Here is a 14,060-nt window from a genome sequence, read left to right as displayed (position 1 = left end):
GGGAGGTTGAGGCTACCTTCACTTTGGTGGAACTCCCCCGGTTAGAGTTTCCCTCCTTGAGTTGACGGACCCGTGCTGCCAGGACAGAAGTGGGTTTCCCATCCCACCTCCCCATGTCTTCCCCATGGTCACGCAGGAAGAACCACAGATTAGCCCTTGGGGTGTACCCTCTCTCTCTAGCTGGGGATTTTTGGGCGCTGATTCTGGAGCCTGTGACTCTCACGGGTGCTGCATTAACCTTCCTTATCTCCTCCCTCATCTCCTCTTTAAACTCCTTAATAACAGCTGAGATATGAGCCTGCATTGGGCCATTAATCATACTCTCATAATTCCTAAGTTTGTTGGCAACAGAGCCCACTGTCTCTCGGTGGGTGTCAGCATTGATTGTTGCAATGAAAGTGGTGTATTGAGATGGCCCCAGATTTGCTATACTCCACAGCATTTGTCCTGTACACCTGACCTTGTCGGGGTCATTATTGTGTCGTCCATCCCTCCCAAAGAGTACCTCCAATACTGCCACTTCCCTCAGCTGTTGGATCCCTTCCTCGAGGGTCTTCCAGCGCATTCCATGATGGTGGTCCTGCATTCTCTCTCTGTGGACAAACCTCTCCCTGACACTCATTAAGAGCCGCTCCCAGAGAGAAAGGGACCCTGGTTCCCTTACAAAAACCTGATTTATACCCGAGTCCTGGGTCAAGGGTCCCAAGTTCCTTGCCTCACCACCGTCCAGCTGCACACCTGTACCCATAAGATCCCAAACCCGGAGTAGCCAGGTAGCATAAGCCTCAAGCCCTCGTCGCACAATGTCTTTATGCAGATTACGAAGACTTTCGTCCGTCAGGGACTCGGTGATGATAGCAATCTCTGGCTCCCCTGTGGGTTGTGAGGTTCCTCCATTCCTGTCCCTATCTGCAGGGTGCTCTGCTTTCATCTTAGACTTCCTTGTTTCTACCGGGGCAACTGCTGCTGGCTGTGACTGCCTTTGTGGTTCAGCTGGAACCTGGACAGTTGTAACATTTGTGGGTTCCACAGCTGTACTATTAGACTGTCCCTCCTCAAGGCAAAGGGCCGGTTTCTCACCAGCTGGGGAAATGCACTCTTTCAGCATCTCTCGTATCTCCTTAACCAGAACTCTCACCCAATCTGGGTGGTTCATTTCTGAGGTGGGCTGTGGGGCAGGGTCAGGCTCTGGAGCAGCAGCATCTCGAGTCTCTGGGGCAGTGTCAGGTTCTGCAGGAGCATGCCTAGCCTCTGGTGTAGGTGTGAGGGTAGTTATCCAGGTTAATCTTCCCTTATCTCTGAGTGCTAAATATAACAGGCCTATCAGCAACACCACCCATTTTATTATATCATTAGCACTTAGAGAGGATCTTAACCCTTTGAGAACTGGTGGAGCAGACCCAAAAAGATGGTTAAAAGGTTGGGAGAAAGTTTCCCCAGGTGCTATTTCCTCGCAGTAGGTACCGTTATTACAGTAACCCCAAAAACATACAGTTAGTGTGTGATAGCTATGAATCCATGTACCTGCCTTCCAGAGGAAATTAAAGATCCATGAATTCCTCACCCAATTAACCCAGAAGCCAAACTTGATAACAGACACAGTAGCCTTAGTTATAGGACCCATTTTTAGATAAGGGTCTGCAAATGGGAAAACTATAGCTACGATCACATGCCACCCAAACCAAGGTAAACTAGACCACATGGTGATGCTTAAGATGTTTCTACACACAACCAAAAACCAAATTACTTAAGAACTGTTAATCCTTTTTCCCTCTCAATGCCCTCCAGCCCCACGTTGATGCGCCAAAATCTGTCTTGGTTTGACAAGACAGGAGTCTGTGAAGGAGGGCAAAAGCCTCCTGTGCAATGGAGAATGTAAACCCCCTCCCTCTGAATTACTATGATTTTTAAATTAAAAGGCTCTCAGGCAAAGATATGGGAATGGGAGTAACAATTCTTTACTAGGAGAAAACTAGATAACAATTTAAAAAGGCAAATGCAATTGGTACAAACAAAACTAGTGATAAAGTCCACAACCTGAGGAGTCGGGGTGTTGGTAGCAGTCCGGTTGAAATGATAGCTGCTCCTCTTGCAGTGGCTGATGAATTGCAGCTGAAGTGGTGATCTTTAGAAGGGTATAGTTTTCTCTGAAGATCTGGTGGCAGTTGAGCCGGTGGGCCGGTGGGGCGGTCTTCCTCTGCGCCGGGGCCACCTCCGAGATCCGCCGCCGTTGCCTCACCGTGCTCCGGCCGTTTCTCTGGGAATCCCGCCGAAAGGAGCTGCTTCTCTGGCAATCCCGCAAAGAGAGCGAGCTGCTCTGTCTCCCAAAAGGTACCACTTTATACAATAAAAGAGTGCTTGGCTTCCCCCTCTGGGTGGAGCATCTCACAATGGGATGGTGTTATGTTACCAGGACTGCAGTGAGTCAGTCAATGGCCCATTAACAAACCATTACCTCTTCGGAGCAAACCATTGTTCTTGGAAGAGATAACAAACCTGCCCAACCTCCAACAGATGGCAAATAGAATACAAGCCTATCTTACAAACCAGGACAAGTTATGAAGTGGTATGTATGACAGTGCCTGGCACAAGTGAGATCGCTCTCCAAAATCTTTTGCCCCGAGCTGGAGTTTGTCCCACAATTTTATTCACAAAGGCGTTCCATATGCAATACATTACACAACTTTTCTATGCATATTCAACCCCTGGCCCCGCCTGTCTTCGCCTCTCATGCTAAATAGGTCCACGCCCTTCTGGGCATGCGTGTTTTTTTGTGGTGGTCTTTACGGGGGTCTCTGGTGGTCTTTTGAGGCTGATACCATAGTCTTCCTCTGCATTGAACTTTTGAACTCTTCTCCTCTGCGCATGCGCTTTTGGTCTTCTGCTATCTTGTCTGGATAAGTCCATCATCCTTGACAGAGGGGCTTCCTTATCTGAGTTCTTTGCATTCCTGGTCTTCTCTGGTATTTGTCTTTTTCCAAGAAGCTTTAAAGATTTTTTTTTTTTCTCTGTCTCTCTTTCCTATGTCTTTTGCGCCATGGCAGAGGTTTCTTAAAATTCAACACATGATTCTACAAACATGATACATTCATTTTTTTGATACATTCATTTTTCATACATTCATTTTGTTAGCTCAAGTGATCTCTGGAAAATCTCTTATTTCAGTCCCCCCTTTTCTTAAAACATAGTAAATTCTTTTACTACAGGGGTCCTGGTCTAAATTCTATCCCACTATTATGACAGTTTTCCTTTAGCAGGATTCTATGAGTTCTAGAGAGTGAAGTCAAAATGGCCACATGTTGTAACATATTCCAATTCCACAAGAGTGTTAAAATAGACAGTATTAGACTTATAGTAACTAATATTAATAAAACAATAATGAGGTGACACAGAGTGTTCATGATCCCCGTTGCAGTCGGTGACCATCCAAATAGTGCATCCCACCAGTTATGACTTCCGTCTTGTTTTATTCTTTGCAGGACTCTGTTTATATCAGTTACCTCATGATGGACTGTAACCAGAATTCTCTGCCCATTCTTGCGAATCTCTTTTATAATTTTGATTAGATCTTGATGTTTCATTAATTGTTTTACCAGGGTTAAATTCATTCCAATAGGTGTGGGTGGTAATTCATTGTAGGTTGTGTAGTTTGATTTTATTAACTGGTGGGATACGACTGGTGCTGAGTATATAAAGTCACACCCAGTAATCTTGATGAAGTTGCAAATACAGAAATTGGAATGATTTTTACTAGATAAGGGGACTTTGTTTTTATCAATTTCTATAACATTACACACAGTTCTCAAACACACACAGCCATTGCCTATATATACTAGTATAGTTTGTTGGTTGGTGTCTGGGTGGATTTCAAAGTGGCAAATGCCCTGATCAGTGTCAAGGCATACGTCTTGAGCACTAATCAGATTACTCTCACAGATTAATCCCTGTTGTTCTCGAGCAATGCAAGGCTCTAGGTTAATGGTTTGCCATTTCCCTTGGTTTTTCCAGGCCCATGCCCTGTGTTCTGAGGGGTATAGTACTGACTTTTCATGACTCAACCCTAGAGCAACAATGGGGTGAATAGTGTGAACCGTGGCATTACGAATAGTGAGCACAAAGGCAGTAGCAGTGCTAGTTGGTAGGATCATATGTAAAGTTTATCATGGTCCACCAAGACTGGAGGTCTCTCTCAAAGTCGGTAGCATTGTCCCAGACAACTTTTCGTATTTCAGCTGGAAACACCCCTTCACTTCCTTCCCTTATGATTAAAGCAGCTGTTGACTGTATCCATAATTGCGCTTGTATACAGCTAAGGGCTAAATATATGTTCTCTTGTGCTCCTTCTAATGCATCTACCAGTAAGCTATGGTCCTGATCTTCAAAGTCTCTCCATTTTGGCAGCACTCTTGAGACTTGCCACTGACTATTTCCTAGTGCTGATAGAGATGACTGTAAAGGCTGTTTTAATTTTGTCAGATCGCTAGTTGCTATAGCTAATTTATTCATTAATATTTCAGAGTCAATCCCATTCAAAACTCTTTACCTCGTCCCTAATATCCCAGTTAAATCCCTTCGCATTCTATCTCGGAAGTGTACTTGTTTTTGTAGCCACTTTGTCCATCCTTCGAAGCATGACCTTAGGAAAGGAGAGCACACTGGCTGAACTGTCTAGATATTAGCTTGCATTAACAGTTCAACACGTTTAAGGGACCATTCTGGGTTAAATAACAGTTTTTGTTGACCTGTATTCCTTATAACATATGGCCCGATTTCATAAACTCTGGGTTCAAGATTGAATGGTATATTTTGGGTTTGCGCTTGAGTGCTGGAGTGGGTTGTAGTAGGTTTGGCTATAGCACTTATTGTAAATTTGAAAGACAGCCCAATAGTGTCACGGGCCCAGAGGCAAACCACATTAACAGTTTGTCTTAATTTGAATTTGTACCAACAGTCTATTTCACTTGGATGATTGCAGATCTTCCGGCGCTTATTCACACTGATTTGGGTTACTTTATTGTGGGTAGTCCCATTAATCATCCGACGCCCTATTTCAATTACCTCTCCTATGGTCCCTTGAAGTGACCACAACTTCTGTTTTTGCCACTCTTGTTGTGTATATATTTGGTTACTGTGCATGACCAGAGTTGTTAGATTTAAACCTTTTAAATTGGAAGACTTCCCCATGGATCCCGTGTATTGAGTAAAGGCTTGGGACCAAAGCCATTTAGCGTTGTTCTGACTAGGTTTACCTTCTAATTGTTGGAATACAGCTATGATTGTAAACAACATTTCAGCAAAAGTCCCCACCCACCATGATACATTAATTTTGTCCGAGTAAATTTTAGTTTCAGTTCACCATCACCCAGTGTTATCTTCCAAGTGGCTTCTGGAGATTTCTTAACCCGGCTGTGGTGAATCCACGTGCTTTGTTCTTTAATCTTGATTGCAGTGAAGGTAGTAAGGAGTACTTGGTATGGTCCCTCCCACTGTGGTTCCAGGGCTTTCTCTGTAAGAGACTTAACATATACATAGTCTCCAGGTTGTACGTCATGTACCGGTGCATTGAGCCCCGCACCCCGAGTTCTGGCTACATATTTCTCGATTGCTCTAAGTTGTTTATTTAGAGCGATTATATAGGAGGTTAGTGATACGTCCTGGGAAGATGTTCCCTTCTGCACCCCATATGGTATCCCATAAAGCAATTCAAAGGGACTCAGTTTTTCTTTGGTCCTGGGTTTGGTTCGAATCCGCAGTAGTGCTAATGGGAGGGATTGAGGCCACGGCAAATTAGCCTCCTGTCCCAATCGTACAATTTGTTGTTTGATCAAATGATTCATTTTCTCTACTTGACCACTTGATTGTGGGTTATATGGGGTGTGAAGTTCCCAGTCTATGCCCAAGTATTGGCTCACCTGTTGTACTAATTTTGCAATAAAATGCGATCCTCTATCTGAGGAGATTGTAGCCGGGACCCCAAATCACGGTATGATTTCTTGTACCAATACCTTAGTTACCTCCCGAGCTTTAGAAGTCCTGGTGGGGAATGCTTCTGGCCATCCTGAAAAGGTATCTGTTAATACCAGTAAAAACTTATACCCCCCTTTTCTTGGCAATTCCGTGAAATCAATCTGCCATTGTTGCCCCGGCCCCTGGCCCTTCCCAATCTGGCCAAGTTTTGGTTTGGAAATATTCTTGGGGTTTGTCTGGAGGCAAAGGTCACATTGTCAAGTCACTTGAGTGATAGTGGCTCGTAAATGTCTAGCTATGATCTTTTCATTCAGATATTTATACAGAACATCAATTGCCCAATGTGTTTTCCGGTGCTCCTCCCTTACTAGGGACCATAATAAATAGGAGGGTATGACTAACTTTCCTTCTATGGTGGCCCATCCCTCTGGGTTATAATCCCCTTTTTCCTCTTGAATCAATTTTGTGTCCAATTTATTGTATTTTGGCTTACCTTCAAGGGAAATTTACCCATCTGGAATCAGGGCTGCCTCAGTTATTACCTCAATTTTTGCCGCTTCTTTTTCTTTCCTATCTGCCAGCTTGTTTCCTTCTTCCAATTCTGAGTTTATCCTCTGATGTGCTTTAATGTGCATGATCGCTACTTTCTCTGGCAACTGAACTGCTTCTAGAAGTTGCAGTATTTCAGATGCATGTTTAATGTTTTTCTCTTGAGAGTTCAGCAGTCCTCTCACTTTCTAGATGGCTCTATGAGCGTGCACTACTCCAAATGCATACTTTGAGTCCGTATATATATTTATCTCTTTCCCTTTTGCCAATTCTAAGGCCCGAGTTAGAGCGACTATCTCGGCCTTTTGTGCAGAGGTATTCGTTGGCAGGGGTCCAGATTCTATTACCTCTTTGTAGGTAGTTACTGCGTACCCGGCGTGCCGTTCTCCACTGACGATGTAACTGCTTCCATCAGTAAACCAGACTTCTGCATTCTCAAGAGGGGTGTCCTTCAGGTCAGGGCGGCTGGAATAGGTGGCCTCGATGGTCTCTAGGCAGTCGTGTTCCACTGGTTCTCCTTGGTTTCTACTGAGGAAGGAGGCTGGATTGACAATGTTAGTCACCACTATCTCTACATCATCTTGCTCTACCATAATAGGTTGGTATTTCAGGAATCGCTGTGGGGAAAGCCAGTGCCTGCCTTTCACCTCCAGTACTGCAGACACCATGTGGGACACTAGCACAGTCATTTTCTGGCCTAGGGTGAATTTACGTGCTTCTTGGATGTTCATTATGACCGCTGCCACAGCCCTGAGGCACCCAGGCCACCCTTTAGCGGCTGTGTCTAATTGCTTAGAGAAATAAGCAACTGCTCTCCGGTATGGGCCGAGGTCCTGTGCTAATATTCCCAAGGCAATTCCTTTCTTCTCATGGGAGAACAAAAGGAAAGGCTTACTCACGTCTGGCAATCCCAGAGCCGGAGCTGACATGAGGGCTTTTTTCAGTTGGTTGAAAGCCTGCGTAGCTTCCTTTGTCCATTGGATGTCCCTGCTTTCGGTTGCAATTAGTTCATATAAGGGCTTCACAAACAGTCTATAATTATAGATCCATAATCTGCACCACCCTGTCATCCCCAGGAAAGTTCGTAATTCCTTTACAGTTTGAGGTTTTGGGGTTTGACATATTGCTTCCTTCCGGCTTTGGCCCAGGCTACGTTGTCCAGCACTGACTTCGTAGCCCAGATAAATTACTTTCTGTTTGACTACTTGGGCCTTTTTCTTTGATACCCGGTACCCTTGGAGCCCCAGAAAGTTCAAGAGGCTTACTGTCCAGGCCACGCATGCTTCCTTCGTTCGTGTGGCTATCAGGATGTCATCTACGTACTGTAGCAGCTTCCCTTCCTCGGGAGGGGCTTTCCAGGTCTCTAATTCCTTTGCAAGTTGCTCTCCAAACAGAGTGGGTGAGTTTTTGTATCCTTGTGGGAGTCTCGTCCATGTAAGTTGGGTCCTTCGCCCACTTTTGGGGCTTTCCCATTCAAATGCAAACATTTTCTGACTGGCTTCATGGATAGGAAGGCAAAAGAAGGCATCTTTTAAATCTAAAACGGTAAACCAAGTTAATTCGGGTGTTAAGCAAGTTAATAACGTGTAGGGATTGGCCACCACAGGATACAGATCTTCAGTTACCTTGTTTACAGCTCGCAGATCTTGTACTAACCGGTATGACCCATCAGGTTTGCGGACCGGTAGGATAGGGGTATTAAAATCAGACTGACATTCCTTTAACATTCCTAGACGCAAAAAGTTCTCAATTACTGGGCTAATCCCTTCCCTATCCTCCCTCCTCAAGGGATACTGTTTAACTCTGACCGGTTGCTTTCCTTCTTTTAGCCGGATCTGTATAGGGGAAGCGTTTTTTGCTCTCCCTGGTACATCAGAGGCCCACACCCCAGAGAATACCTGATCCATTACATCTTTATTAATTTCAGTTTCTCTCGTGACTTCGTTAGTGGTTAATATCAAACTTAATATTTCTACATATTTTTGATCATTTACCTCCAGGGAAATTTCCCCATTTTTAAATGTAATGGTTGCTTGTAATTGTGCTAGCAAATCTCTGCCCAAAAGTGCCTCAGGGGAGTTGGGCATATATAGGAATTTGTGGATTCCCCACTGCTTTCCCAGTTTGTATTTGAGTGGCTTGAAGAAAAATGCCTTTTCAGTTTGGCCAGTCGCACCCGTAACTATAGCATAATCAACTCCTATGGGCATCAAAGCTGTATTTAGAACTGAGTATGTTGCTTCAGTGTCAATTAGGAATTTTATTTCTTTCTCCATTTCCCCCAGCTTCAGATTTATAACCAGAGGGCCTGCTGGGGTAGTCTCCTCCAGTCCCCCCTAATTTTCCTGCACATGGGCCACTACTCCCCCCCTTTGATTCCCTTGACCATTTTGTATCCATTCTGGACAGTCCCTCTTCCAATGTCCCTGTTTCTGACAGTTTGCACATTGATTTTTGCCCAACCGGGGTGGGGCTTGCCTGGATGGCCCCTGCCTGCTTCCATGTTTTCCTCTCTGCTCTTCCTGTACTATTGCTACTAAATTTTTCATCCCTCGCTTATATCCTTCTTCCCTGTTGCTAAAGACCCTCCAAGCTTCTCCCAGTAGAGTTTCTAAATTCTGGGCGTTTTCTTCTCGAACCTTTTGGAGTTTGCGCCTAATATCCCCTGTGGACTGTTCCAAAAATAGATTAACTAGTTGTTGTATCCCCACCTCAGATGCAGGGTCTAGTGGTGTATAGCGCCGCATTGCATTTCTCAAATGGTCTAGAAACTCTGTGGGGGATTCCGAGGGTCCCTGTTTAATAGCATATAGAGCTGACTAATTTATGGTTTTAGGCATTGTTCTTTCCACTCCCAATATCACCCAGTCTTGATATTTTTTTAGCTTTTGTCTCTCTTCTGGTTGGTTTGGGTTCCAGCCCGGGTCTTGAAGTGGAAAATGTTCCCTTAGATCTACTTGTTGTTGTCTAAACTGGTCCGCTACCAGATCTCCTGCTGTTTTTAGAACCAACTGCTTTTCTGTTTCAGTGAATGCATCTAATAACAATTGAATGTCACCCCAGTCTGGGTTGTGTTGCTTCATAATGTATCATAAACGTTTAGCAGTGTTGACTGGGTCATTTCGGTAATCTCCCGCAACCCTTTCCCATGCTTCCAAATCAAGGGTGGAGAATGGTACCTTAACTAGTACCTTTTCTCCCTCTGATGTTACTGTCTCTCGTAAAGGGGCTTGCAATATTTGTCCTCTGGTTCGGGATGCAATTGGGCTGCTTATGGGGGTTGGAGCGTGTGTTCTTTCTGAAGAAAGAGAAGGGGTAGGTGGAACAGGTGGTGTAGGTGGTATATGTGGTGTAGGTGATGTAGGTTATGCATGTGATGCAGGTGGTGTGTGTAGTGTAGGTGTTGCAGGTGATGCAGGTGTTGCTGATGCCTCTCCTAAGTTCTCACCCCTTCCTTCTTGCCTTCCTAAGTGAGGACTAAATAGATTGCTTAGATCTTGTTCTTGTTCTTCTAGTGCTGTGCGATAAACTTTATCTATCCTGGTGCACCTCTGTCCTATACTACAGGCTGAGCAGCACCGTTTAAGTGTCCTCATTTTGCCTCTGTTTTCTTTTTCAAGAGCCAGAACGAGGGGATCAGAGGGGGCCCTGATGCCACAGTCCCTTTGCCAATCAGGGTTATTTCGGAGGGAGAAAAACATATCACAATAAGAAACTTCCTCCCATTTCCCTTCCCTTCGTAAAAATAGCATTAGCTGTAACAAGGTATTATACTCTAATGTACCTGTAGGAGGCCATCTGGCCCCCTCCTCTAGGCAATAGAGTGGCCACCAATGGGAGCAATATTTGATTAAACTCTTTTTATTTTCCACACCCCCTTTGCCTGCTATTTCTTTCCAGTGAGCTAAGATGCATCCTAATGGGCTGGCCTTGGATACTTCTGTACTTTGTTTTGCTCCCATTATGTCTCCTAGAGCAAACTTAACTTATTTTAATCACGTATGTAACTTGTTGTTTGCCCCTTCCTGCACAAATTACAAATTCCTACGAGTTTAATCCAGACCACTGGGGAGGAAAAAGAAAAAAAAAAAGAAATTTTTTTTTTTTTTTGTTAGTTAGAACTCAGCAGCAGATGGTCTTGATCTTGAACGGCAGTATCACTGCATAACAAACACTTAGTAACCAGTGATGCTTGTAAGTGGTGCTTGCAAGTCCTAACTTGTACTAGCTGCGCTAGTAGCTAGCCGTGTTCAAAGCAATTTTATAAACCGTGGCTTGTGCACGCCCACCGTGCTATTGGCCAAACTGGGCTTAGAGCACTTTTGTTAGTTCTGAGCTGCGCTTTTACTCACCAGAGACAGCCCTTGCCCTGCATGCACACTGCTTACCCCAATAAGCAAATGCGCCCGTCTGCTCTATCAGACAGTGCTGGCTGAGAGCTGCCTCACCCTCTTAAACTCACACAGACACCCACACGTATGCAAGCACGCACGTCCGGACGTAACAAACACACCACACTGAAACTGGGATTTCTCCCTTTCCCTAAGCCGCTCTATCGACCACGGGGAAACCTTTTCCCCCCCTCCAGCCGCACAATCAGCTTCGGGGGAGTGCAACCTCTCTCTCTCTCTCTCCCCTAGCTGCGCAATCAGCTTCAGGGGGGAACCTCTCTCTCTCCCCGAGCTGCGCAATCAGCTTCGGGGGGGAACCTCTCTCTCTCCTCGAGCTGCACAATCAGCTTCGGGGGTAACCTCTCCGCCGCCGATCTCACTCTCGGTGGCGGTCTGCTTGCAAGCCCTTTGGCAAACCTGCGCGCAAAAACGTCTTAATGCGACTTATCAGTGCCGTTCCTTAACAAAAGAAAATAATACATACCTCTTTTGGTCCACTTATCGACGGGCCGTGGTCTGCTCTCCGTAGTGTACAGCCGAGGCACAGACTCCCTCCGGGGAAGTGCCCCACGGCGCCTGAGGGTGTCTGCCATCAACCGGACCCACAGATGAGCAGAGATGTCCCATCTGGGTCGCCAAATGAAGCGATACGCGGAATAAAGAAATAGACTCCACAACTTGATGTAGTTATGAAGTGGGTATGTATGACAGCGCCCGGCACAAGTGAGATAGCTCTCCAAAATCTTGTGCCCCGAGCTGGAGTTTGTCCCACAGTTTTATTCACAAAGGTGTTCCATATGCAATACATTACACAACTTTTCTATGCATATTCAACCCCTGGCCCCGCCTGTCTTCGCCTCTCATGCTAAATAGGTCCACACCCTTCTGGGCATGCGTGGTTTTTTGTGGTGGTCTTTACGGGGGTCTCTGATGGTCTTTTGAGGCTGAAACCATAGTCTTCCTCTGCATTGAACTTTTGAACTCTTCTCCTCTGCGCATGCGCTTTTGGTCTTCTGCTATCTTATCTGGATAAGTCCATCATCCTTGACAGAGGGGCTTCCTTATCTGAGTTCTTTGCATTCCTGGTCTTCTCTGGTATTTGTCTTTTTGCAAGAAGCTTTAAAGATTTTTTTTTTTCACTCTCTCTTTCCTATGCCTTTTGCGCCATGGCAGAGGTTTCTTAAAATTCAACACATGATTCTACAAACATGATACATTCATTTTTTTGATACGTTCATTTTTCATACATTCATTTTGTTAGCTCAAGTGATCTCTGGAAAATCTCTTATTTCAGCTTTCCATATAATTCTTGTGGTTTTGGGTTCGTGCCAGTACCCCCTTAATTTGTTTAATGGTTGGTAGGGGTTAGCTCCAGAGCATTTGTTCCAACATAATCCGATTTTATCATTCCATTCACATTTAGCCCCTTTTTCCCAGCTCCAGTACCCTGCAGGCTTTTCTGGTTGCTAGGTCCTGCTTTTGTTAAAGGAGTTTACCATTAAAGTGGACACACACACACACACGCACACACACGCACACACACACACACACACACACACACACACGGAGTGTATCCTACTCCATCAGTATACTCCTTTCCCTCCCTGCTAATGCAAAATGTCCCAATTACCCTTTTTTCTAGGACCCACCCCTCAGGTCTCTGAATTACCCTTGAGGTTTTATCACTACCCCATTTTAGGAGTTGCTCTGAAGCTAAACTCTCACCTTTCCAAGTCCACTTTTCAGCAGACTTGAGCCCCCCACAAATCCGACAGTTAGGTAGCCCAAATTCAGTTGCAATTTCCTGCATAAGAGCTACAAACAGGTTTTGGTCCGAGGCGGGTAAATTCCAATTGGTATATTGTTTTTCTAGCTGATCCTATTGCTCACTCAGGGTTCTCAACCTTTCTTGTTCCATTCTTTTCTTTCTCATTTCTGCCTCCTGTCTCTTTAGTTCTTGTGCCACCTGCTTTATTTTATTCTCTGGGTCCACCCCCTCTTTATTTCTTGAGAAGCAGAATGTCCTGTCGTTTTGCAGACAAACCCTGTCATCTCAATCCTCTAAAAGGTCAAGGATAACCGGTTCATTTTCGAGGGACAATTTATTCTTATATTTCAAATTCCCTCCAACTCAATATGTCTTTCCACCCATCACACACATTCCCAATTGATTATTATCATAACACAGTGGGTAGCCTGAAAATAAGCTACAAATACTGACTTCATTTTTCCCCCGATCCATACTGTGCGATTACATTTATCACAGATAGGGACAGATATTTGCTCAACATTCCTCTTACGTATCTTGTGCTCTGACTGCTCGTCCTTTTTAGATCACACTTTATCTTCTCATACCTCCCCTTTTGAGTGCCATTTATGGGACTATGTCATCTTATCTTACCCTGGCTGCAGTTCCTTAGGGTTGGGAATATCGAAGCCTCCGATTTCCCTTGTCCTCTCTGGGCAGTCTGTACGCATTGTACACCCTTGCCACCGGGGCCTCATACATCTGTGCTGGGTAAGTAACCCAAATGAGTACTAATCATGAGGCACATTGCTAGACTCAGGATTGTCAGGACTATGAATACTCCTCTGCCTCTGCCTTCGCTGACTGGGTTGCAACCAGCAGCGGGGTAAGCCATCTTCTTGGCAGCAGAACTAGTCATCTGTGGTTTTGTACCTTGATTGAGTTGCATACCTCCGTTTAAAGATGCCCCACCTTGATAGTTTAACTGTGTTTGCACTGCAGGGTACTTTGTTTAACCTCCGGAACTCAACAGTAATGATTTGAGCTTTTGAGCTCAATTTTCCCCTCACCCCTTTTTGGAATAGGCAAAACCACGCCCAGGAATCTACTTCAGTTATACCCAGACGAGTGGCGAGCCCTAAAACATGTCTAGTCAGGCACTGTTCTTCCTCCAGGCACTTATCACACAAGCCCTTTGGCCAGAATCCCCTTATACACTGTACCACCTAAACCTCGTTACAGTATTCACACTTAAAATGCACAAACAGATAACAACCACAACCTGGTTCAGTGCACTTTATCAGATCCCTATCAGTCATTTACTTGGCTGACGAAGGGTTAACTTCAGGTCTCCAGGGGGAGGTGACTTTCCACTCTGGTGCCTCTTCCAGGGGCCCCACCTTCTT

The 14,060-nt window shown here is 45.0% G+C and overlaps 2 protein-coding genes across 2 annotated transcripts in view; one reads left to right on the top strand and one right to left on the bottom strand.

Annotated features, from left to right (window-relative positions):
- The window catches only part of LOC146763004 (transcription factor RFX3-like), a 293,397-nt gene that overhangs the window by 120,798 nt on the left and 158,539 nt on the right, over window positions 1–14,060 (top strand). The gene's annotated exons all lie outside the window — the stretch shown is intronic.
- On the bottom strand, window positions 1,935–5,551 carry LOC146763006 (uncharacterized). Its single transcript, XM_085571330.1, is given in 3 exon segments — window positions 1,935–4,136; window positions 4,138–4,537; window positions 5,547–5,551. Coding segments are annotated over 3 exon segments (1,341 nt in total). The 3' UTR covers window positions 1,935–3,200.

The sequence above is a fragment of the Lonchura striata genome, chromosome W (genome assembly GCF_050655825.1).
Source record: "Lonchura striata isolate lonStrDom1 chromosome W, ASM5065582v1, whole genome shotgun sequence".
Taxonomy (NCBI): domain Eukaryota; kingdom Metazoa; phylum Chordata; class Aves; order Passeriformes; family Estrildidae; genus Lonchura; species Lonchura striata.
The sequence above is the reverse complement of the archived record's forward strand: the minus strand, read 5'-3'. Positions and strand labels throughout refer to the sequence as shown.